We start from the raw sequence: 26,546 nt of genomic DNA, 5'->3' as shown, positions 1-26,546 counted from the left end.
CGCATATCGTCCCACAAGCCTCGAGGACAGATTAGCTTATCCTAGGCGTAGACAATGGGAAATTCGATGCGTGGAATAGAGAAAGTTGCGCCCAGCCGTTGTCGCTTGGGGAGCCATCACATGGTGGTTTCGAACCCGATGAGACCTTCAATGGAGGCATTTTATACATACCTACATTATGCATAGAGGGCCTAAATTATGCATGAGCTCCAGCAGTATCCAGATTCCAGCTCTGGTTGGTTTGGCTCACATCGAAGGAACGGTAACGCGGGGTTCGTTAGTTACGCGCATCAGGGCCTAAGAACTGGAAAATGAAAACAGTCACGCCCAGACGGTGACCGACTGGCCGCGAACCGCTCTAGTAACTATGTAGAGACAAACGGACTTCCTGTGCGCCGCGATTCATGCCAGTCATGCCTATCTGTGCTTGTGTCCCCATATTCGACACTACGATAAAGTAGGTATTTAAATACAAGCCTCGCCTCACTGACACTCGACACTTGACAGCGCAGATATATTAAAATATCTTCTCATGCGACACAACAAATGATAGCAGACATTTTCGCCAAGTATTTCCAGCGCTGAGCGGCGCGCAGTCAGGCGTCCAGCGACGCACTGGTCAGGTGTGTGGGAGCGAGTGCGAGCACACACGGTGCCGGTTGGACGGCTGGTTGGTTGGCCGGAGGCCGGGGCCGACCGGTGGCGGCGCCCGGGGCCATTGCACGGATTTGCTAACGGAGGATATCGGGAACTGGCGGCCGGACGCGCGGCACAAGGTTGCCCCGTACACGTCTGACGTCACGTAAACAAGTATGAAACACTCAATCTGTATTCCCCGAGGGGCTTAGTGGGCGCCATGATTCTGACAAGTCTTCAATCGCTTTGTAGATTGGGTCCGCGAGTTGGTCAAAGCGGCGTCATGAATCTGTTTCGAGTGAGTCCGGCTCGCGAGATCCGAAACACGAAAACGCCAATAAGTAATCTCTGCACAGAACATATGGCACACGACATGAAGCGCAACATTCGCGACGATACAGGAAAGCCGAAGCCAACTTCACGATATAAAATTGCAAGGATGAAATAACCGATCCTCACAATTTTGACGTGAAGTAAGCCTCGATGGAGCCATATCTTAACTGCTAAATACCGAGTATAACAATACTCAAATCAAAATTATGTATACTAGCATGCCGAAAACCCCAACGGTTACAAACTACCTGACAAGGGCAACATATACCAACAATCGTTTTGAACGTTTACTGACATCAAACATGACAAAGCATCAGCACACCTAAAACTAAGCGATGGCTCAGGCTGCTAAAATAGCATCAAATTGCGAAATATTTGAAGAACGTATCTTTTTGTAGGCAGTTGCGTTTTTTTCCGCAAACTCTGTTTGTACTGCAAGTTTTGACATTTTCGACTAACACGGTGTTGGTGAGCCGAACCGATGAAACGGATGAACCGCTGTTCCACACTCGCACACACAAACACTGCACCATCAAACATCGTACGTATATGATTTCACACACACACTGAAGTCACCTGGGATACTCAGACGACCGGTATGGCCCTGTGTAGGCGCGCCGGAGCCGGCCGGCCGGCCGGTGAGCTGGCGGGCCGGCTCCGGCGCCGCCGGTCGCTCTCACGGCCGGTCCACTCCGCACCCGGCAGACTGGACCGCCCGCGCACACCCAACAGCCTCGCAACCACACAGCCAGGGGTGCTCCACGGCACCCCGATCTCCCCGTCCCCCCGGTGCGAGCGAGCCGCCTCCCCTGCCGCCGCGTCCCACGGCACACCGCTGCCTGGTGCGCGCGCCCGGGACTGCGCCGGTCGCCTCTGCCCCGGGACTGCGCCGGTCGCCTCTGCCCCGGGACAGACCCGCCACCGCCGACCGCCCTCGGGATGACACCAGCCGCCCTCGGGCTGACACCAGCCGCCCTCGGGCTGACGCCAGCTGCTGTCCCAGGATGGCGTCAGCCGCCCTCGGGATGACGCCAGCTGCTGTCTCAGGCTGACGCCAGCCGCCCTCGGGATGACGCCAGCCGTTCTCAGACCACCGCTGACCGCCCTCAGGCTGACACCAGCCGTTCTCAGACCACCGCTGACCGCCCTCAGGCTGACACCAGCTGTCTGAACACCGGTGCTAGCCGCCTCCAGACCGGTGCTAGCCGATATCAGAAGCTAGCCACCCAAGACTGTATTCATACATCAGTAGCTCTGCAGCCAAGCAACGACGCCAGCCCCCAGAGTTAAAGGAAACTAGTCACTATCTCAGGATCACGTCCATGATGCAAACTACATGAAATTCTGTATAATGAACTGATGCCGCCAAATGACCGCGTCTGAACTCTGAAGCTACATTAATCGACAATGTATTTTCATAACTGCGACATGCACAATGCTATCAATGATGATGTTTTTATCCAGTCACAGTCGAGGACACAGCTCGCAATCGGTCAATCCACTGTCGACACTAGATTAATACGGCACGGAATGAGACCAGCCGGGGTCAGCTCTGGCCTGCGGCGCTCCAGAGGCGTACGTAAGGCAAGCAAAGCCCAACGCTCTAGTGAAACTCGTCGCTAGTAGCTCTGATATACCAATAGTTGGACCCGCGCTGCTTCGCTACTCTAACTCAAAAATGTGTTTCAGATAGAAAAGAAAATACATTTCTTTCAAAATGGGGATTCACCAAAGTAAATGCAACGATGTTCGCTCAACTAAGATTCCTTCCTTTTGAGTGACTAGTTCCCTTTAACCGGTTCATCTGACGTCAGGGTACTGTGAGTCGCCTCTCGCTCATTCCGGTACCTGCTTCCGACCCGTGTCACGGTTCAAAATAGGTGTCTGCTCCTCCAGTAGGCGGCCACAGTGCGGCCCCACCTCCCTGGTCTTCACTATCCGGTGTGCCGCGCAGCGCGGACAGACAGACGGTGAGACGCGCCGCGCCGGGACGCCGGGACGCTCCGCCAGCAGCAATGTGTGAGTGTGTGTACGTGTTTGTGTTTGTGTGCGGGGGCCAGCCCGCCGTGCGCCAGTTATTGCCTGCTGAGAGGCGAGCTGGCGGCAGAGGGTCCACCGCCGCCGCCGCCGCCGGTGCTGGGCGGCGGACTGCGCGTCACAGTTCGGTGCAGCACCAGGTCCAGCCGGTCGCTGCTCTCCTGAGACACTGCAACGGCACAGGGGCGGCCCTCCGGTCAGATTAGGATGAGGGGGAGGGAGGCACGGCAGACGCGGTCTCCGACTGAAGAGTACTGCACGACTGACATAAACGTGCACGTTCAGGAAGCACAGAGCCGACACCGAGGAAAAAGATGATAACTGGGTTACCAGAAAACATTGATCCACTCTGGATTAAACCTGCAATGAGCTTTTTATCCATGATCAACGAAGAGATGAACCACCATGACAAACTAAACATGGGACGGTTTATGCCTACAAGTCTCCGTTAAAGATATCACTAATCAGTGACTTTCTAACCAATCTCCTTTAGCACAGACTACAGCAGCGCACCACTGACCACTGAAATATACACCGCATACGATCCGTCTACTTTGTGACACTCACCGGGTATAGTTTCAATCATATACAGAGATTCGTTCTGAAGATGCCTCACCACCTGTGAAAAGTAAAATGCGTGAAACATCCAGATTGAATGCAAAATCCTCCCATCGGCAAATCGTGTCGATATCTGCAGGTAGCAAACAGACATATAAAAGAGCATGGTAAATGTGTCCAGGAAAGCTGCAGAACTGGCATTTCGAACAAATTGTATGCAAGTCTTCAAATTATGAGTCAGGTCATTGTAACACAAGGCAAAATAATTGATGACACAATAAAGTACTGAAATGTACAATGCATATAAATATTCTTTTAAACCTTACTTGTTATTCCTCACATTACCAAACTCCTAAGAATAAATGGCGGATCTCCCACACCGCACTCATCACGCCGGCCCCCTGGGCCCTGGCCGTCCGGCCGCTCCCCGCCCCAGTCAGTGTCGCCCGTCCAGCCGCTCCCCACCCCAGTCAGTGTCGCCCGTCCAGCCGCTCCCCCGTCCCAGTCAGTGAGCTAGCCGTCCAGCCGCTCCCCCGTCCCACTCAGTGTCGCCCGTCCAGCCGCTCCCCCGTCCCAGTCAGTGTCGCCCGTCCGGCCGCTCCCCTGCCCCAGTCAGTGCTGGCCGTCCGGCCGCTCCCCTGCCCGTCAGTGTTGCCCGTCCGGGTGCTCCCCTGCCCGTCAGTGCTGGCTCAGTGCTGGCGGGCGGCCGGCGGCGCTGTGCGGCTCACCACTCACCTCGTCTGTCATCAGCACGGGCACGCCGCCCGGCCCCTCGACGCACACCTGGCGCAGCTGGGACGAGCTGCAGCCCAGCAGGGCAGCCAGCTTGCGGCTGATCTCCGAGTGGGTGGTCTGGTACAGGTAGAAGGCGTGGTAGAGCGGCGCCGGCGGCACGCACACGTACACCGTCAGCCGCGGCACGATCAGCTTGTTGTGCAGGCTGTTGTAGAGCCGCACACCGTCGGCCAGGCCGCACAGCTGCACCACGTCGTCGCGCGAGAGCCGCATCAGGTCGGCGCCGGTGAAGTTGCAGAGAGCGGTGGCGTGCGGCCCGAACCGGCGCCGCTGCAGCCAAGCGTGCGTCTGCTCGGCGGTAGCGCGCGCCGACAGCACGTCCGACATGGGCACCTCCGTGCCGGCGGCGCCGCTCCTCTGGGGGCCCTGGACAACAGCGACACGCACAACGTCAGACACCGGCGGGTGAACGGAGGGTGCAAGACTGCAGATACAGCATTACGGAAATAGATCAGGTTAAATTTAGGCAACAGACTCCCCCCCCACACACACACACACACATACCATCGGCTACCAAATATGTAGACGTGCATACTGACTGTTTCTGAAAAAAAGCAATTGAAACGACTTGATATCCCTCGCAGTCGAGCCTGAATTGATTGATTTCATGCTTGCATGAAACCTGGACATAAAGTTTCCCAAAACTTTGCATGATGTCCGCCGATGCGTATCAACGCTTTCATTGAACTTATCACATGGAGCAGATCCCATACTGATTATGCATAGGTCAGTCCACACAGACCAGTATAGGGTGTCCCATAAGTTCGTTCTCACATTTAATTTGCATGTGAAACAGAGTACATTGCGTTTTGATATATTTATGACCCCTCAATGTGCTCCCCATTTAATAGGCAAACACATGAACACATGCTGCGGCATGCCAACCGGCATGTTTGGCTGCATAGCAGGCTTAAAGTTAATCCAGACTGACTTGACATGCGCCGTGAGCTCCTCGAGGCTGGAACAGCACTACGCTTCGACGAGCCTCAATTTCAGCACAACCAACAAATTTTTATGAAATTTTGATCCGATGAGGTGCCTGGCATGTGGTCTTGCCACAAACGCCTGTCACAGTCTCCTTGCACCGTTTTTAAGCCTTGCTTGACCTGTGCACTGATGCACTGTCTTGCCTGAAGATGAGCCTACGACCTTTCGGATGCCATTTTCTCCTCTATAAATGTGTTCATACTCGCGGTTCGAGTTCAGCTTGAGGGTTGAAACTCTTCCTAGATTTTCTTGGAAAAGCATTATGCTTCCCAAAGCTGTTTCTGGGACACCAATCGCAACCTGGTCAGCGTCTGGACGCCTATAACCCCACAATACCGTGACCTTGGCCTTTCGCATAGGAACATAACGGGACGAAACGGAGGCCTCCTCCTTCGCCCTTATGGGGTTGTTTTCGGGTTTGGACGGGTGTTTCATCTCGAACGTGGACTAGTTAGTCCAGATGACGTGGTTGATGTTCTCAGCCCTTTAGTTTTTTAGCCTCAGGCATAGCGAAACTCATGTTTGGCCATTTTAAGACGTTTTTGACTGTTTTGAGCCCTCCGGTAAGCAAAGCTTAAGTCACCTTGAGTTATGTACCCCGTAAGAACAATTTTAGACAGCTGGTAATCCATCCTGAAAAGTCTGCTTACCAACTTTCTAACTCTTTGACCTTTTTGATGGCCACTTTGGCGCCACACAGTTTTGGCCACATGGCTCACTCCTGAGAGCTGACAAAAAAAAGAGGATAAACTTGCAATGATTGACTCCCGACAAATCATCGGTGTCACTTGCTGACTGTGCGTCCAGTTAGCGATGGACATTGTCTACAGACTGGTAGGCCTCAATCACCCTCAATCGTCGCGAATGGTCACGTGCTGACTAAATACCGAGACGTACCCGTATTGGAGACCTCTATGTTGCGGCGTTAGTCGTCTGTGTAGGAAACGGGCTCTCTAGCAAAAACTATTTTGTCTACAGAAATTAGTTACTGTGGAGCATATTTCTACCAGCCATGGCAACCACGTAAGCTCAGTAACGAACCAATTTCAGCGTGCCTTTAAGCAAGAGAGCCTAAAAACGTAAAATTTAGGTGAGAACGAACTTATGGGACACCCTGTAGACCCGCCAGGACTCTGCTGTCTGCGACGGCGCACCCACCTCGTCCTCGTTCATGCTGTCGGTGGGGCTGGAGCTGGGCTGGGACCACTGCTGCTTGTACTCGACCTCCGCGCAGGCGGCGGGCGTGACGGCGGCGGCCACAGAGACGGCCGGCGGCGGCGGCGGCGACACGTTGGGCAGCCGGGCGGAGGACACCGCCGGCGCCGGCGCCGGCGGCGGCGCCTTGCTCGGGCCGGCCGAGGTGGGCGGCAGCTGCGGACTGTACACCAGCTCCACAGGCATCTCCGTCAGCACCGTGCAGTCGTAGGACGGCTGGTACTTGCCCATCTCGGAGGCGGGCCGCTTCATGAACCGCTCACGGTCCTGTTTGTGCTTGCGGTCGGCGCCCTTGAGCTGCCGGGGAGAGGCGGATGGAGTGCGGTAGTCAGAACCGTGCACCAGCTAAACTTTGCACGCTACGCACCTTCACAGCAAATAACGGAGAGTCGGCTCGTGAGCTTTCTGTTGACATTTAGGTTGCCAGCCTAGGCAGGCTGGGATAAATCTAAAGCCTATAAACCTATAAACAGATTAATGCTGAGGGATTAATGTTTTAGATTAATGCTAAGTGTACAATTACAAACCAATTTATTGTAACCACTCTTTCTGAAAACGCTAACAAGGTCAACATGCCCTTAATTTGGTAAAAAGCCTCGTGTTTATCGGCAACACTTGTACCTGATACCTTTGAGAAAGGTAGCCCCATTTTGACATGAGGACACTTACGACTGTAGTCGTGTGAAGCACTGGGTGCTGTATCAAGTACACAAGTGCACGGCCCAAACACTCAAATACACATAAAATGCTACAAAGTTATGAGTCAGAACTCTACGCAAGTGCGTAAATATAATAGCTTTTTCACCGTTTGCTTTTGCAATATTATCAGGAAACTTAGATTCGTTTTTTAATAGGAAAACACGATTCTAACGAATAGTTACTATTGGCGAAAGCAAACCTTTCAATTACGCCTCCGTGCGTCACTGTTCGGAATATGCAATAAACGAGCCACAAACCGTTATTGAAAGCAGGACAAAATAAACAGGGATTCCAAGCGTGGATTTCAGGACTCAGGAGTCTGCAAATTTAAGCCCCGAGCAGCTGCGGGGAACTTGTTGTCCCAGAAGACGGCTATGTTTCACTCCCCATATTGCACTCGATTACCATCCCACACGCAACCAGCCGAAAGGACAGGAAAACGCCGGCACTGCTGGAGCGTCCTTGTCGACACTGTGACGAGTCACGCCAATATCACAACTAAATCCGCATTCCGCATACGCCAAATATAGTATCTGAAATTGCTCTACAGAAGTTCCATGCCTTCTGCGTTTCATCCAAGGCTGGCAAAACGGACTCCCTACGGGGAAGTTGCTTCCTAGGTGAATTACATTACCATTGAGGTCTAATGAGAAACAGCGAGCTCCTAGCGATCTTGAGGCCCCATGTGGCGCAAACTGTATGGTGTCAGAGCACAATGCTGAATGTGAATGTCCCACTGCCGATCTGGTGAATCAATAACCCTGCTCAACCTCCGCCGAGAATAGGGACCGCGCACGGCACACCATCCTCATAAGTGTGAGACGTCACAGGCTAATCGCAAAACAGAATGCGTTACCTTCCAACTCAGCTCTCCCAGTTGGCATATCCGTTGTGCATATTGATTTGAGAAACTGATCCCACGACCATTCACCTGGGATAATAATGGATCATATAGCCAGTTCTCCTAGATTGTCGAGAGATCTACAGCGATAACATACACATCGCCACATAAGTTTTTCTCGGGATACAGAGAGAAGGTCGATCCATTGAGATCACAGCTGATCGACGCTCGGCTCGAAGCTCATGTCCGTCTGCCACCCGGGGAGCCTCAAACACCCCGCAACCTCATCCCCCCCCGCGGCCATCTGATACAGCCGACGGTCGCCGACCAGTGCGACGGGCGTACCTTGAACACTTTGACCTGCGAGGCGGCGCAGTGCAGCAGGGCGCCGAAAGAGTCGGCGCCGCTGTAGGTCTCGGCCTGAATCCGGAACGGTACGCCCTTCTCGCCACCATGCTTCTTGGGCGTGAACTCTGTACTCACAGAATGGACCTGGCCGGCAAGAGACACGCACGGTCATCAGACTGACAACTCGACTCTCAAAGCGAGGAAAACCACAGTCGTGCACCAGGAACGGATATCATGAAACGGAAAACTTGGCAATCGTGACACAGATAATAACAGGGATCGCCGCTTGTGGCGCAGAATCCGGGTCCGGTCCTCTTTGCTGAGAGGCTGACGAGCGACAGCCGGCCCGACAGCCATCGTTAACTCAACTCTGGGGCGGAGCCCCGAGTGTTTGGTCAGCTGTAAGCAATGACGCAGAAATGGTGACAGTCAGCAGACACTACAAAGAATGCACTGTATACCGCCAATTAAATCCCAGTAATCCACAAATGAGCCGGGTTTTACGGCTGCCTTCTGAGGCGCGTCTCTGGAACCTCGTCTGGCCCGTCAACACTCCGCGCTGACTCCGTCCCGACCTGCGGACCGGAGCGGACCGGCGGCAGCGGCACCCACCTTGACGTAGACACCCACGTCCTTGTTGGGGCTCCAGAGGAACTCGCAGCAGTTGAGCTGGTTCCGATCCTGCCGCACGTCAAAAATGCCTGGAACGGACGGCGGCGAGTGAGGTTAGATCACACCACTGCAGTGTTCAGTATTGGCGGAGGGCGTCAATCCCCGCAAGTACTCAGTGTTGTGTTTTCAAAACAGATTATCAGTCAGAGCTGACAAAATAGCTGAAGTATACAGATATACACATCGAAAATCATTTTTCCTTAGATAGTTCACCGTTCAAGTACAGGTAAAAACTGGCTTGTTTAATATTGTAGTCGGAGCTCTCCAAGTATTTACACGGGTAGAGACTGGGGAATCACCTGAGGAATTCCCAATGGACTCTTTATTAACCCGCGCCCGGCTGGGGGTCCTGGATTTCCACGCCCTGCTGGGGGGGGAGGGGGGGTGTTTAAACACCCCCCTTCTAACTCGGCTCCTGGGCCACGTAGCGATACGCGGAAGGCGGCGTTCGAAAGAGCGCCAAAAATAATGACGAAATCACTTCGGTCAATTTTTTGGTCAGGTCAAAGGTCAGGTCACCAGAGGTCATTGAAGGCAAAATTTCGCCGATTTTCAGGTCGAATGTCGACAATTTCCAGGAAGCCAACGCATAACTCGGGAACCAATAAAGCTACAGCGCCGCGGAAAAGCGCATTCGATAGGCCTATTAACGCCCTTTCTGAGTAATTCTCTCAGATTTGACCTAACGTCAATGGTTTTGCCTGCAGGGGGCAAAAACTGCAAAAATAGCCGATTTTTTCTGAAACAGTTTTTCTGCAATAACTTTTGACCCAAGCCTTGTACGAGCTTACTTTTACCGGCATCGTGTTCCTCTCGTCAAGACGCATCGAATGAACTATATGTTGACCTTGAAAGGTCAACTTGAAAATTTGACCTCAGGTCAAGGTCATGACCTGACCGGAAAGGGTCATGTTGCATATCAGTCGATCCGTATCGTGGAGCTGAGCACATCTAAGGCGTTTTCACCGCTCTAGCATGCCTCTATCAAAAGTTATTAGCGAAAAACTGTTGGACACCATTCGTGACCTGAGATGACCTCAGGGGCATAAATAGGGGGTCACGGACACCATTCTCATGTTCAGTGTGTCTAAACCATTTGTAATTCGGTGTTTGGGAGTGTTTATAATGTCTTTCGTCCAAAAGAGGCGCATTTCAATTTTCTCCCATTGACTTATAATGGAGAGGTCGCAAAATTGACCTGACCTTAGGTCACCGATATCAAAATTCCGAGATAAACATTTTATAGATACTGTTACCCTTATCAATCGCTGAAAGTTTCAAAGCGATCGGTCACTCGATGTAGCTATGGCAGACATTGACACTTTTTGTGATGTGAGGCCACTTCAAGTGACCTGGTGACCTGACCTTGAATGACCTTGGTCTGAAATTTTAACAACATGTGTAGAATTGATGTATGATAAGGTGTACGAAAAACGGCGGCGCTCCGCGCCGCCGTTTTTGAGATATTCGCGCAAAACCACAAGGGGGGCGATGGTGTTCAAACACCCCCCCCCCCCCCAGCAGGGCGCGCGTTAAAGCTTGGAAAAATGCCTTGCAAAATACACCATCCGTTGTCAAACGAATTGTTATTGAAGTTTCCCTTTATGTCTGTGTAATGAGAAGTACCGTGAAGTTCAGACGCTGGGACATGCAAGCTGAGTTCACAGACCCCAGATAACAGCTTCTGGATCAACGACGATGAAACGATACGCGATATATGGTAATTCGATTGATCTGAGATCATTTGGAAGGCACATTTTCGGAGGAATGAATTACCCATTGGTTTTCCAGAAATGCAGACGATCTACTTGGTGCGGGTAGGTAATGACACTGCTGTCGGTGCCGTTTGTGGCCGAGACTAAGGACTGGCTCGGCTCGCCACTCCTCGTCTGAGTGGCATACAGTCGCAATAACACGGCCTCTTCTGACGCGCTGAGAGGGAACGGATGACGTAGAGCTCGGAGCTCTGCAGCAACAAGGTCCTAAATAGATGCATCAATAACTATCCCGAGTCCGCCTGAACACGAAAACTAACTACCATGTATTGGACTAGGATCTGCCACCATGTATTGCACCAGGATCTGCCGCACAAAGGCAAAGGAACATGCCAACATATATCATATCATATCGCATAATTATCAAAGGCGCATGTTGGTTAGGTATGCGTCTTTACCCTTGTGCGGCAGGGATGCGAAATTGAGAAAACACCGTTTCTACTACGCATGAATGGAGCGGTTGAAATTTACGCCCATATTTGCCATATATTTTTTTTAAATTAAATGTCAAATCAGTGCACTGTGCAGCCACGGCCACGTCCAGTCAGACATAAAATAAAACTAGTTCACTTATTTTACAAGGCAATTTATCACTACATCGAGATTGGCCCACTAACGCACCACATCCCCGTTCAATCCAAAAACGTGTGAAGTTGGTATGCGCGGCCGGTCAGTGACTGCCACCTGGCAGAATGGCCCTGCCTCTGATGACTGTCTCAGGTTGTTAAGTTCCATGATTTCGCGTTCATTATTCATATCGCAACTGTTCGCCGCGTGTGTGTAGCCGCCCGGCCGCGGCCCGCCGGCGCGCCGGTGGGCCGTGCGGCACAGTATGTTTGCGGGCGCGCGGCCGGCACGGTGCTCTGGCGCGCGGTATAATTGGCGGTCGCTCGAATGTCACGTGACCCGCGGTGACCTCCAGTCTGTCCGTGTCTCTCGTAGCCACTCGTGTCTCAGCATTCGTCTGGACCGGGTCGGTCTCAATGCGCGCTAGCCTCTGGAGTGGCACTGCACGGCTCTCCTGGCTGTAGCGCTTGTGGCCGCCGAGTATAGGAAACGGACTTGGCGGTCCTTTCCTGAGCCTCACTCGGACAAAATTAACGCCTAACCCTCTTTGCACCCAAATCCTGACGGGGCATTATATGATACAGATCATACGTGTGTCTTTGATACCGTTCACGATGCATCATTAATGCACCCTTTACCTGATACAAGTATAATGTAATCGTGCCTGTCGTTACTGTGCACGTTTCACGGCGAATTTAGAGGGGCTGTCCCTTGGATGTGAGAAAGCAATGAGCTGTATTTGATTTGTGCCTTATCATTACCGTGCCTGGTCGTTAAATGATACGGTGACTACCTCTCAACCTGTTGGTGACGAAGCTGTTGCACCCCAATACAGCACTGAGGTCAATTATATTTCTGTTCTGTTTTTACCGGCGCAAAGAACGGACGGATTCTTAACCCTAGCCGGCACAGGGGGGGGGGGTTGATGCAACCCCCCTAAGGTTTTTCGCGAATAACTCGCGTAAAAAGCGGCCGATCGCGACGAAACTTTCAGTACCCTCGCATTGATCAATTTTACACCTACCCTGAAAATTTCATGACCCTGACCCCAATGACCTTTGACCTGTGACCTCTTTTCTGTGACCATGTTTGGCCGAAATCGCGGTTCGGCGCATGTCGGCTCGCATTAGCCGCGCGTTTGCAAGCTTTTCGTGGTTTCAAACGTTCAAACATGTGATTTGATGTTGCTCCCATGCATTAGGGTGGGTGTCAAGGTCACCTGAGGGTCAGGTCAGGTCATTGACCTTTGGTGACCTTGGGTGACCTCGGTTCACTTTTTCGAGTTTTACATGTTTCTAGGCTAGTTTTTGGAGCTGAATTCGAATTTAGCAACCATTTGAACATTTACGAAGTAGTTTTGGTGCCTTCGTAACATGTTACGAAGCTGTCAGAGGCGATTGACATGTATTACGAATACCAGTCACAACCCCTACCGGTTGACCTGACCTGAGTCACCTGACCTGACCCGACCTGGTCTAAATGCTTAGAGACATCATCTCTGATCAAAACTAACACGATATTCGTGATCAGCACCCCGGAAAACCACATAGCAGCCACACTTTACGACTTTCTAACAGGTCCCGATTTTCCCGGTTTTCGGGTCATTGACCTGACCTGGAAGGTCACCCGATGACCTAGGACCTTAAAATTGGGTATCATCGGCTTCGTCTCGTGACGGGCAACACGCTCGTTTTTTCCGCGAAGCTCTAGCTCGATCAGGGGCCAAACGCGAGGGGGGGGGTCGTACCACCCCCCCCCCCCCCCCCTTGTGCCGTCGAAGGACTCAAAATGGCCTGTGCCGGCGAGGGTTAACACAGGTATCAGGTAGGCTGTTAGGCCGGCCAGTGACCGTCACCTAGCAGAGTGGCCCTGCTATTCTGACGATTGTCTCAACTCTTTCGTATCTGTCGTGTACACTCTTTCGGTGCACTATACTACTGCAGGGTAGGGGAGCCGGATCGCGCGCCTCTCGGGTGGCGCGGGGCGACCACCGAGGGTCTGTTCGTCGGCCCGCCTCTGTCGCCCACTGGTAGCATTGAGCTGGAGACCGCGGCATCCTGCCCGATCACCAGCTAACCCACTGCTGATCAGAGGGTCCGGCCCCGCGGTAAGAGCCCGCGGCCACCCAGGCTCGCGACTCAGACCCGTTTTGGTTCAATGCAAAGTGCATGACTGAAACCACAGCGGGGTGTACCAAAGTATGCAATATGTATGCATTCAAACAACCGGCTGCCGAACTCTGGCTATAGGCAGCATTGCACTAGCTGTCTCGGATCACGAACATCGTACGTCAGCTAGCTGGTCTGGGCAAGCTGCCGGTACGGTTACTGCTACCGCGGTCAGCAAGCAGAGCAGCCCCCTCAGCTGCCGGGGCCGACGCCCCCTGCCAACCACACGCTGACACATGTGTGCGTGCAACCGCCCCAAAGATTGTTCAGAATATGTCGGTTCTGAGAGCATGCTCTTAAAAATTTGCACATCTCGGAAACTGATAGCCCTTTTCTAAGCAACAAAAGATCTTGGAGGAAATCCTTAGGATACCGGTCCCAAATAAGACAATGTTTGAGCCTAAAAAAGCACGGGTAAGTGAATCTTATCCATGGCTCCTAGTCAAAGTGATGTTCTATAGTAGTTCATTAGTCATGATGTTTCCTAAGATTACCATAACACCAATTTACGAGCAGCCATGTGGCAAAGCCCCCTCTTTGGCAGCCTGTAAGTGTACATATTGCAGCACACCATCGGCCAAGCGGAAAACTACCTTCACGAGGTGGAATTTCTCCAGTGGCTTATTTACATGGACATGACTAACGTACCGCTCCTAAACGCGCCTACATAAACTTACAGGGACGCTCATGCAGACGAACCGCACGTGCTCGTATGACGCGAGTGCGGACCGGTGCGCTCGCACCGTGCTGAGCGGCGGGGCAGGACGCGTGTCAACTCAGGGAATGGACCGGGGCCAGACTCAGTGACCCAGCGATGATCGTCAGAAAACGCGGGCTGGCGGCGTCCGGACGACTGGCTGAGACAGTTCTCTCGCTGTGTTCGTCCCATATCTCCAAGGAGAGAACAGGACAGGCTGCATTGTACCTTTTAACAGGAGCCAATATTGGCATTAAAGGCAGAGACGGCTGACACGGTACCACAAATTCCCAGATCAGGCGGGTCAGTGTTGCGCTGTCAGCTCCTGAGGAGCAGGGAGGGCGCCGGCTCACCGTAGGACAGGGGCAGGTCGACCTCGAGCAGCCGGTCGCCGGGCCGAGAGGTCCTCCACGCGTCCAGCTGCTCCTTCTCGATGTATTGCAGTCGCCGCTCATGGAAACACAGCTTCAACTTTGTCTGCCGGGTAAAACGTTGACATTGATCAGTGGACAGCATCACGGCGGATTGCAGATGAACAACTGATATCCACCAGCGCCGAGTTTTGCATCTGACGAAAATCTGCATGAAATGGGCAGGCCAGACAGATTTACATTACGGACCGATATCCAGTAAAGGCAATACAGTAAGTGAGCTGTGGAAATTCTGATAAATCTCCGATGTATTCATCATTTGTATTGCATTTCTCACGACGTGTCAAAGGGTAGACCGCGATAAATCTTCGGATTGCTATGTCACAGCCGCTCGGATTTGACTTCATCTACCACGCTGGAGCGGGACACGTGGGCGGTGTTCCCCCGTGAGGGTCTGGCCGGGCTGCCGCGGGGAGCGGTGGCTGGGGCGTCGCTCCGGGTCGGTCAGACATAGTGTAAACATTCCGTGGACTCGTTATGGTGTAATAAGTGCGGGCCCGAGTGTGCCCTGACGGCCGGTGCACGGCGTCCCATCACGTGGCGGACCGGTGCGCGAACCCGGTGCCCGCTCGCCCCTCTGTTGATGTCTCCGCCACACCCGGACGGCGAGCGGCGCGTGCCACTCGCGGCGAAATACGAGACCGCCAGCCATGTGGAAAACAACCGGGATTTATAGCTGGCCACCACCACAGCCGGCCCTTCCTTGGAGACAGAATGAGGTCAGCTTAAGGTCACGGACTTACTTCCAGGGAGTCACTGACGAGCGCTCACCCGAAAAATGGCGTCGCTGCAGGAGGTGAGGTCACCCAGCTTTTTGATGCGGATTTCGTAGCTCTGTCCCTGGTTGAGGTAGGTCAGCGTCTCTTCGTTGACCTTGGTGGCGATCGAGGTGGCCGCGTTCAGGACGTACTGAAACCTGCGCGGCGAACGGCTGTTACCGGCTGACAAACCATTGAGAGAGACAGACAGATCATCGAGGTGTTTTATAAAATGAGCGTAACCCAAACTCCATTCAACACAGGTAATCTCCACACCAGCAGCGCCTCACTAGCACTCGGCTCCCACAGCTGAAGAGCGACAGGGAGCGGCTGACGCAGATCGGCCCAAGGATTCGGAGGTCGGAAGTCAAGGCCGAGCTCGGCTGCAGATCGCGCCTGGCCTGGCCTGGTCCCGCCTGGTCTGTCCCGTATTATTAACACACTACGGTACATGTTTTAAAAAGGGCTCATCTATCAAACAAGAGCGGTAAGGCCAAATGAAAATAGTCTGTCAACTATCAGCGGTCACAAAAATAAAATATTGCTCATTGGTGACAGTACGCATTGCATGCCTTCGGTTCTTTCCGATAATCCGTGCTCGAATTAACCATCGACTGCGTTATCTTAAGGCCGTTACGATTTGAATGGAATTGATATTACCGAACTATTAGCATAAATCTGTTGGATCAATGGTCTGGCTTTTGCAGGCCCCACGCAGCAGTGACACCGGACACATGTCCGGTCGTACTAGCATTGTGTCCACCACCGCATACATCACACGAATTATTTTATATGCGTCGGCGTCCCATTTATGTCGCTGCGTTGGCTACAAAGACAACGCAACGCGCACTTTCAGACTGTGTCGAGCCAAAATGACGCTGAAAAGGTTCAACGTAAGATGAGCACCTCAGGTTATCGATGTATGTCTAGAATAATAAAGCATTCAGGTGAAGATGTCATGCATATCTGACAGATTCATGAATGCATAATGGAACATAAGTACCGATCACAAAACACGGGCGATGGGACTGGGGAGGCGGGCCCCCGACAGTCTGGGGCACGCGCCCGCCAATGGCTCGCAGTGCGCGCACGTGCGACGTCTCACCTGTGATGCTGACGCTTCTGGGAGTCGGCGACGACCACGGCGGCGGCTGGGCGGCCTGGCGAGGCGCCGTCGCCGCCGGCGATGTCCTCGGCGCTGGAGACGTCCGTCAGCAGCGACGGCGACAGCGTCTCGCCGATGTTCTGGTGCAGCGAGCTGAGCGAGCGCACACGGACACACACGCACGGTCAGCCGACACCGTCCCGCCCGGCCCCACTCTGCGAACGGCACACACGCAGACAGTCACCCAAACCCCACCCCACTGTCCACCGCCCGCGAATGACACAGAGTGCGCCTACAATGCCCACCGCAATAAAACTGTTGTAACGATCAATTCAGTAAGAAAGAGAACGAAGGCAAAGAATACCATCACCAATTATGACCTACCATCCAACTCCAATGCCGTGAACCAGAGGCAGTAGTCGAGATCACAGTGAATAGCACAGTAAAGTGAACATAAGCATATGTGCTAATCCACGTATTACAGGGCGGATGTTATATGAAACCGTGAGGCCACTGACTTTGAATCGGATGGCAATGAAGCGGCCTCATTCTTGAGCAGTGTGGACATGTTTGATATGTTGGGCAGCGCCAGCAGAGCCTCGCTGGAACAGCCGCGGGCGCAGAAGGCAGTCAGGGGGGACACGACATCGGCCCGCCAGTAGGGGCACAGGTCACAGGGACAGGGGCACCGGGCAGTCAGTGGAGACACGACACCGGCCCGCCAGTGGGGGCACGGCACGGGGACACGACACCGGGCCGTCAGCGGGGACACGACAACGGCCCGTCAGTGGGGGCACGGGGGACAGGGACACCAGACAGTCAGCGGGGACAGGGGCAACGGCCCGTCAGTGGGGGCACGGCACGGGGACAGGGGCACCGGACAGTCAGTGGAGACAGGGGCAACGGCCCGTCAGTGGGGGCACGGCACGGGGACACCACACCGGGCAGTCAGTGGGGGCACAGCACGGGGACACCACACCGGGCAGTCAGTGGGGGCACGGGGACAGGGGCACCAGACAGTCAGTGGAGACAGGGGCAACGGCCCGTCAGTGGGGGCACGGCACGGGGGCACGGCACCGGGCAGTCAGGGGGGCACAGCACGGGGACACGACACCGGGCAGTCAGTGGAGACACGGGGAAAGGGACACCCGGCAGTCAGTGGAGACACGGGGACAGGGACACCAGACAGTCAGTGGGGATACAGCCACCAGCCGGTAGGAGTCGGCAACAGTTCGGAGAAACTGCTCACAGGTACGCACAGATCTACGCACAGACGTGGCACACAGAGCCGCCACCTTGCAGTGCACACCGTTTGTTTGTTTGTTTGTTTGTTTACTGGGGCTTTGGGGCTTGCAGTGCACACCGCACACTGTGACACGATACACAGCACGCACAGATGTGGCACACGTATATAAAAACGATAAACGGCACAGAGACGTGGTACACGGCACATAGACGTGGCACAAGTCACACAGCAAGCACACTGCACGTAAACACACCCAACAGAGCTCCTACTGCACTATTAGAGCACCGAGGGGCGCCGGCTTTAACCCGCGCGGGGCTGGGGGGGGGGTAAATTTTACCCCCCCTCGCGAATTTTTGCGATATCTCAAAAACGGCGGCGCGCAGCGCCGCCAAACTTTCAGTACCTTTTCTTACATCAATTTGACACCTTCCCTGAAAATTTGAGCGAAATCCGTCGGAAATTTTTTGAGAAATTGACGTTTTAGTGACGTCATGTTCGCCATTTTCGCCTCAAAAACGGCAAAAGTTCAAACGCCGCTAACATCTTCATTTTTAAAGGAATCAAGACGTAACAAAAAAGGTTATACGTAATTTTACTTTGTCTATCAAATGGCTATCTCGGTTTTTTGAAAATTTTGGATTTTGGCCTAAATTTTTTCAAAAAACTGATTTTTTTGGGAAAATCATTATAAAATCCAAAATTTTGAGTCTATCGAAAAAACCGGAATATATGTCAGAGAAGTGGTCTATGTGCACCTACATACCAAATTTTAGAAGAATCGGTTCAAAAATGTGGGAGTTATTCAAAATTTTATGACGTCACGACACACAAATATTTTGAAAAATGACTTTTTTAGAAGTTCTAGAACTCGTACGGAAACAAAAATAGCACCATTCGATTCGCCGTGAAAAACTGCATCAGATAGACACCTTTTTAGGCCTTAACAACCAACTTCAAAATTTGACCTCACTTGACCTGACCTTGACCTGACCTCGACCTGTAATTCATCCAGAGGTGGTCCATATCACTTATTGAGTGTGCCTATTGAATTCTATGAGTAAAATGACCCATAAAACATGTGTCGCACATGCCCTTTTCTATATTTTGTTTTTTGGTGACCTGACCTGACCTGACCTGACCTTGACCTTGACCTCTGAATGATATTGTATGCAACTAATATTGTCTTGGTAGCCTAAGAACACGTTTTGGGCGATCAGTCTCAGTCCATGACTCCATTCTTCGGCAACTCTGGTGCAAGGCCGATACTGTAGAAACTTGCAATTTGTACCCTTGACCTGACCTTGACCTTGACCTCAAACTTTAAATTAAGTACATGTTTTTAGTAGTTCGTGATGAGAGCTTTCGATTGGCGTTTGAATTTTCCAAATCGGACCATTAGTTCGGGAGATAACAGGGGGGGGGTAAAATTTACCCCCCCCCCCCAGCCCCGCGCGTTCGGCTGGAGACCCCAGCCCCGCGCGGGTTAATACTGTTTACTATAAACCGAGCCGGATATTGTCCGCGTACTCTGTCCCCATAACAAATCGTCTCTGCATCACCTTAACATCACCTTTAATTGATTGACGGAATGTCTCATTCCGCACGGAATACCAGTGCATTAGTGTTTTGCTAGAAAATTTGTGCATTTACTTACCCACCGCGCATTCCTACATATCCAGCTTTGATCACAAATGCTTTTTATGCTGACGGGTCCCCGGGGAAGTTTCTTCGTGCAGAATTTCTACCGGCAATACAACAGCGGTGCGGGCGGTGGGGGGAAGGGGGCTGGATGGGGAGGGGCGGCCGGATGACAAGCGTGCGTCATCTCTATTGCCCGCTGCCCCAGGTCGCCCCTCACGGTGGTCCGAGCCGGAGTCAGGCCGCGGCGGATATCCAATCACACATTTACGCAGCCGAGACACGGGTGGCCGGCAGTCCGTCCGACGGCGGCGCGGCCTCCGGCGACTCGCTGCGGGACCCCGACCTGGCACTCAGCCCCGTCCCTGTCCCATCGTGCCAACAGGGACCGGCACAGCCAGCATCGATACTAGTGTCTCCGGCGTCAATCGACATAAGGTGGAGCGGCAAGTGCGACTGTAATATCCCCAAAACTGTTCATTCTGTAGTGTCAGTGTGGCTCACTCTTCCACTCCCAACACATCAATAATCCCCGTCAGGAGCTTACGGCTGAAAGGAAGGAGCTTCATCAACAACCACCACAGCTTACCCCAGCGGCCGCTTCAAACGGATCGCAAGGCCGCCGCTCGGACACGTTACCGCCTTACTCATGATGATGATTTGATGGGACAGGGCGCACCAGCTGCTACCGGCTGACCCACCTCATGTTGTACGTGGTGGACGACAGGTTGACGCCCAGGCCGGAAAGGGAGTCGTCGAAGTCGGCGGCCAGGCCCTGGTCCACATCTGCGCCGCCCTGCCAGTGCGCGATCTTGTCCCCTGTCGACACGGAGACGGTCGTCAGTCGAGCGACACGGCACACCGGCGCCCGGACCGCCGGCCTCGGGCTGCTGGTCACTCATCACTGGGGTTATGTGTAGCTTGCTACTGCACGGAAGTGACAGTAACGTTAGATGCAACGCGACATAGCCAAAGGAAGACTAGCCCGATCGCCATCGTCTGACCTAAACCAGTTTGCTTCCCAGGACAAGTACGCATTCCTTGGTGCTCAAAACCGAAAGTTTCGCAACTGAGTGCAACCGCTGGAAGTCAATGCTGGGAAAACAGGTTCTGGCCGTCAGCTAGAGCCAAAGGCCAAAGGCTTCGGTAGCCTGAAAAGTTTCGGATCAGATGCCCCTAGAGAATCGATGTCTGCAACAAGATGAGCCCGATGTCCATAATAATGAGTGTTCGGAAAAGGCAAAGACGAACTTCCCGTATGCTAATTCCTGTTCCAGACTAGACCGATGATGCGTCTTAGTAGCACCGGATGCGCATCGCCTGTAGCATAGTAGATAACATGAATCATGTTATCTATGCCAGTAGGTATCCAGAACCAGCAACAAAGCGGTATTTGAGACGTAGTGGCAAGCCACATAAGCTCGGAAATGAATAAAAAGGAGCGAGTATGTTCAAAATAGAGTTGCACAGCAGTAAGGTATCGCTTCCTGTAGCGCCGATGAAAGTAAGTGGAAACAAAGAGGAGGTCTCAAACAGCCTGAAATCGAAATACGGAATCGCCATCCCCGCCGTTTCTGGCTTTGTTAATTCTGTTATCCTTTCTACTTGATCGTATTAATTAATGAAACACCGAAAATCAAATGAAGCTGTATAAACGCAGAAAATGTCATAAAAGGAGCTGTGCAGCAGAGGCACGCCTGCGAAACATTTCCCTCAAAACTATTATTGGTGGTAACACAAAGCATCGGTGAAATCTCTCGCAGCTTGGGATACCGTACCACTGTATTGGTGTGTACCACTGTATTGCTGGTTTACGAATATGTACGGCTTGTTCTATCATACTTACAGCATAAATGGAATTACAGCACAAAGCATAACTGGTGCACATTTACTCTGATTGGCTTCCGTCATCGTTCAATACCAGCGCAACGTTTTTGCGTAATATGAGTTCACATGCCTCAGTTTTCCATATGCCGAATATTTACTTTTTTGTTGGGTACCGCAGCCACATCAATTAAGCTTGTGGCTTGTCTGTCAGCATGGGTATTTGTTACCAGGCTATCTGCGGCGGTGATGGTAATCTCCATGCGCGCAGCGCGCTGCTGTAGCTTTCCATCGCGATCTGGCAGCCTCCCGTTGACGGGGAAACGCCGATCTACACAGCGTCCCGCCCGACGACCGGCTCATTCGGCCGAGCTCTGAAGGCACCTGTCACCCAACTACCGGCCGGCAGCGGCTGAGCTGGCTCGCCTCTCGGTATGAGTCCCGCGACAGGTGCCACAGGCACGCGGCCGACTGACGGCCGGAGCCGAGCGTAGTGAACTGACCCGCGGCGACCTCCCAGTCTCCGCTGTGTGACCTCCCAGTAACTCCCTCGTGGTTACACGGTACACGGCTACACAGCACTCGCACCTCCTGATGTTCTCCCAGCAGCTTCAGATTTTACACTCTTTTCGGTGTTCTACTAGCGAACCCTGGCTGCAAAAAAAAAAAAACTCTCCCAATCGGTTAAAAGTTTGAAGATCCGATCCATTTAACAAATTCATTGTTAACTGTTCATTAGCGCAACTTCCCATGTGGATGGTGTACATTACAACGTATACATCAATTTTACTATATGCCTAGGAGGTATGAGGGGAGAACCGTCTTAGGCACCCCGAGCAAGTAGGGGAAGGTGGGGTAAGACGGCCCAGCGGGGCAAGACGGACCACCAGCCCTCCCGGCTGAACCGCTGCTGGTATCTACTGCTTTATACACTCACTATATTTGTTTTCCTTCGTAACAATGGCCACATTGAGCTCATGCTGCTAGGATGCACAGCTTTTGAGTTATTGAGAAAAATGTTGTTTTTCGTCAAACAGATCTAATATAAGAGGTCTACGGGTGATTCAATTACGGCGCCTTTCTTGCATGATTAGTTTCTATTTTGCACTTTACTGTGAAGAACAAAGTTATAAACTTAGTTATAGTCACACTTTAGGAAAGGTAAGGTTTCGCAATGTTGGGCTATTTGACATATACGTTATGATAATGACAGAATTTAGATTTGGGGCAAGACGGACCACTGTGGTCCATCTTACCCTGTGGTGGTCCATTGTACCCTGCATATGGAAAGTTCTTTTCCAAAACATTGACACAAGTTTAAGTAAGCTAATTTTCAGGAAGGAGTCTTTTTTTTGCATGTGAGTCATGCATGCAAGTGCTCAGTTAGCATGTATTCATGCCAAACGACAATCAACACACATGTTCCCAGCTTTTAGCTGCACTTCCATCACACATGAGTAAAGAATAAAGGCTCATTTTGTTATTTTACCATTCTGGTTACTTTTTCTTACAAGAGTACAGAGCAGAGGCCTCTTGCACCAAACTACCTAGCTAGGTAAAATCGAAAAACCGGTTTCAGAATAAGCTAATCTAACGGTGGTAAATTTATTTGCAATAGCCCAATACATAATCCTACATGTGCTTGCTAAATTTTGCACGCAAATTGTTACATTTGAGACTTGGACTGGGTATACGATGCAAAATAATCCAAGCATTGGTGCAAGAGAATTTTGGTGCAAGATGGCTCAGAAGTGTAACACACATGAACGAATAGCAGGCACTGCTGGGTGGTCCGTCTTACCCCACGTTTTTTATTGTCTGAGTTTTTGACATGTCCCTCTTTAAGAGCATCCACCACCTAGATGTCTTTAAAGGAAAAGGGCCACCTTCGTGAAATATGAAGATATCGTTGTTTTTCATTTTGACATTATTATTTTTCATTTTCTTTTTAAAACTGGTGCCAGAAGTGCACAATTCGCGAAAAAGTATTTAAAACTATTTAACATATTGGTACTATGTTGATACTCTCTACGGCACCTACTGTATGATGGCATAGCGATGACGTCACACTCAAGCCAATCAGCGTTCAGAAGACAGACTCGTCGGATTGTGTCAGATAAGCTGATTGGTTAAAGCTGAGCTGGTTGGAGCTGATTGGTAAAAAACCAAAGCCTCGCCGCGGGTGGCTGTATTGTCGGATAAGAACGCATTCCTGGGATAAGGACGCATTCCTGGCGTATTTTCTTTTAAAATTGCCGATAACTACGAATGGAGGCCGAAATCGGCCGTAAGGAGGTAGACAGGCAGGTTTTCGGACACGGGCTACAAGATGGCTATCTCAGTTTCAATCCCCATGTTAAAGGTGGCCCTTTTCCTTTAAGTTGAACTTTAGTCTTTACACATATCAACAGAGGAAGGATTGAGCATTCCGAAGACTATAAATAATATGAATTACGAGAGCAGTGTAGCAAGATATGCGGCCTCAAACCTTAGCTGGTCCGTCTTACCCCACCTTCCCCTATGACGCCTCATGCTAGGCATTTACGAAATACCTCATTGTCTGCTAGACTTTATGAACCTCAAGACTCCCAGGAAAGAAATACACAATTCGAATACAAAATGCTATAAAGCATAAGAATATATCATTTAAACGCAATACTCATGGAGCTAAACTTGATACTTTCTTAACTGACATGTAAGTCATTAAAATGACACTGCTCCTGCTCCCACCGTTCATTTATTGCTTTACCTGACGTTTTCCGGTACACAAGACGAACTAATTCCTCACCAAGAGCAATGCGAATTTGGAGCTCCACGTTTGTCGAATGATCAGAAATCTCACCGCGTCTACAACAGCAACATCCCCATGATGCCATGGCAACTCGTTTCTACGATACCTAGGCACGCCGTCTTGCATGCCTATGTGCCTTACATTCCACACAAGGCTTTATTGAAATTGGTTGTCGTTGGGTTTGGCAGACAGATATGGAAGATATTCGAAAGACTGAACAATGAGTATTTTGCGAGCCTTTCGTTTGTCATGTTAGACGACTTTGCTTGCAAATGCTTATTGCTCAAGCATTGCATTGTTTTGCTTTGTTGACACTGTCATCCATCTCACCCTATTCTCCAGAGGTCATGATACCTATTTGCACAAATCTGTTTCTGCTTGCTTCATTGGTGGAACGGTTCCCGTGAGCCATTACCACGTGAAGACTCAATCGGGGCCGCAGACTTGCAAAGATCTTGCGAACGCTCATTCATGCCGGAATGTAACATCCTAGGACCTTTTAGTTTACAACGATACATTACGTAAGGATCAGGCATTTAAAAAAGTCAAAAGCGTTTAACAACTACTCAAACCGATACAAACAAGGTTCCCAAAGAGGGGGTTTCTGCACGGTTCTCGCCCATGTTTTATACGGAGATGTATCACTGAGGGGCGGCAGAGCCCGCCGGTGCAGCAGCACGCGCCGCTAGTAGGAATGTTTGGATGGGCGGCGGCCGACCTCTGGGTCCGGCCGTCCCGAGTCCCAGCTGCGGCACGGCGGAGGCGGCGGCGTCACGTGGTCGGCTCTTTTTTTCGTGTCGTGAATTTCGTGTAACGTTTTTTTTTCACACCGTTTATTTCAACATCTCAGTAGGTGGAACTATGGTCATGAGTACCCAAATATAGGAACGTTCCCATTTTTGGGAACGGAGTTCCCAAATATGGGAACGGGCGTTCCCATTTATGAGAACGGAAGATAATTTTTCGGCCGTTCGCCCACTAAAACTCATTAGTGCATCACGTCTCAAAAAAGTGCACGCTAATTTAAGTATCTACTAAATCTCTATAAAATTATCTTTATTCTGACCGTTGAACAAGGAAATTGACCGTCGAATGATATTTTTAATGATTTTTTGAAATGGCGGAATGATGAAAACATGGGTTATACTACATTTAACATGCAATTTAAAGGAAAATGAAGCGTTTTTACATTTTGAGGTCAAGTATAATCATTTTCGCCTGGTTATGAAGTTTCGTACTAGCGACACCAGATGCTGACATATGCAAGCGAACACGCGGACAGTCCCGAGGTAATATTGTTGACTTTTGGTGTCGAGGCGCACGACCGCGTGGAACGTCAGTGATTTTACCGAACTACTGTTGTAAACTCAGTTTCAGTGGTTTAAAATTATTCAGCTGTATTTTAACAGTCCGGAAAGACATATTTTATTTGGATGCTAGCTGTTTAGCGTTGTTTTATAAGGAGCGTCATGAGCGTGTTTTTTGTCTTCCGTGTTTCTAAGCATGATCGTTTTGGGGGAATTTCTCTTATATAGGTCGCTCTGTGTGGCTTATTTATAATTTTTATGCTGATTTCGATCATTCCTCGTGCCCATCCTACCAGGCCTTTTGCCACTTACACTCATTAAGAAAGGAAAAAACTAGATTTTCCATGGGACTAGGTGTTTTGCGGGTGTAACATATTCAGCGTTCCCATTTTTGGATACTTCCTTGTGCTCGTCAACTATCGGTGATAAACAGACAGGTGCTTGACATGTCTCCACCCTCGGCGCGGACGGTGGATATAGGTATGGAAGACCTTGTTGAACATCGCTGAGCGTTGTGAATTACGTAATCCTGCAGAGGGGGGCGTGCCCGCTGCGAGATCGACGGGAATAAAAGCGCAGAAGACCGGGCGAAACATGCGACGGTCTTGCCGGAAAGGTCATCTGATGATTGTTACGTTAACAATAATTTGCGGCGTTGGACGTGATGCTTGTTAATGAAAAGAGCCCATGAAAGGCGTCGGTGAAATCGTTCCCAATTTTGGGTACGCCGTTCCCATAATAAGGAACGCTTGCAGCGCCAGTGTACGAGAGCGTTCCCAAATTTGGGCTCGCGGCCCGGATGATGGACTGCTTTAGAAATAGGGGAACGATTTGAAACTACGATGGGCCTTACAATATCAAACTCTTTCCCAACAATATTGAGACAAATATCAGGCGGTTCACGATCGTTTTATATTTTTTGGACGTCATTTAACGGTTCTTTTTCTTGTTTTAAATAATTCCTACATGGCGTTCCCATATTTGGGTTTATCGTTCCCAAAGATGGGAACGAAAATGCGTTCCCGAAAATGGGTACGCTTGACCATAGTTCCGCCTACTGATCTAGGAAGTAGGATACACACACAATAAGTAAGCGCACATTAGGCATGGAGCTGGCA

The 26,546-nt window shown here is 51.2% G+C and overlaps 1 protein-coding gene across 6 annotated transcripts in view; it reads right to left on the bottom strand.

Moving 5' to 3' along the window:
• Positions 1-500: 500 nt before the first annotated feature.
• The window catches only part of LOC122378683 (upstream-binding protein 1-like), a 67,592-nt gene continuing 41,546 nt past the window's right edge, over positions 501-26,546 (bottom strand). For 4 of the 6 annotated variants that reach the window (XM_043360027.1, XM_043360024.1, XM_043360025.1 and 1 more), the window contains 11 exons: positions 20,208-20,325; positions 17,141-17,224; positions 16,623-16,775; positions 15,531-15,675; positions 14,682-14,805; positions 9,062-9,150; positions 8,447-8,593; positions 6,505-6,858; positions 4,300-4,725; positions 3,574-3,625; positions 501-3,175 (listed from right to left, as the gene is read on the bottom strand). In XM_043360027.1, coding sequence (XP_043215962.1) covers positions 3,045-3,175; positions 3,574-3,625; positions 4,300-4,725; positions 6,505-6,858; positions 8,447-8,593; positions 9,062-9,150; positions 14,682-14,805; positions 15,531-15,675; positions 16,623-16,775; positions 17,141-17,224; positions 20,208-20,325 — 1,823 coding nt within the window. In that variant the 3' untranslated portion in view covers positions 501-3,044. The remainder of the gene's footprint in view (positions 3,176-3,573; positions 3,626-4,299; positions 4,726-6,504; positions 6,859-8,446; positions 8,594-9,061; positions 9,151-14,681; positions 14,806-15,530; positions 15,676-16,622; positions 16,776-17,140; positions 17,225-20,207; positions 20,326-26,546) is intronic. The other 2 variants (XR_006256064.1, XR_006256063.1) reach the window with 2 other exon arrangements.

This window comes from Amphibalanus amphitrite, unplaced genomic scaffold (assembly GCF_019059575.1).
Source record: "Amphibalanus amphitrite isolate SeventyFive unplaced genomic scaffold, NRLGWU_Aamphi_draft 000063F_arrow, whole genome shotgun sequence".
In the NCBI taxonomy this organism is placed as follows: domain Eukaryota; kingdom Metazoa; phylum Arthropoda; class Thecostraca; order Balanomorpha; family Balanidae; genus Amphibalanus; species Amphibalanus amphitrite.
Note: the sequence above shows the minus strand (reverse complement) of the source record. Positions and strands in the feature narration are given on the sequence as shown.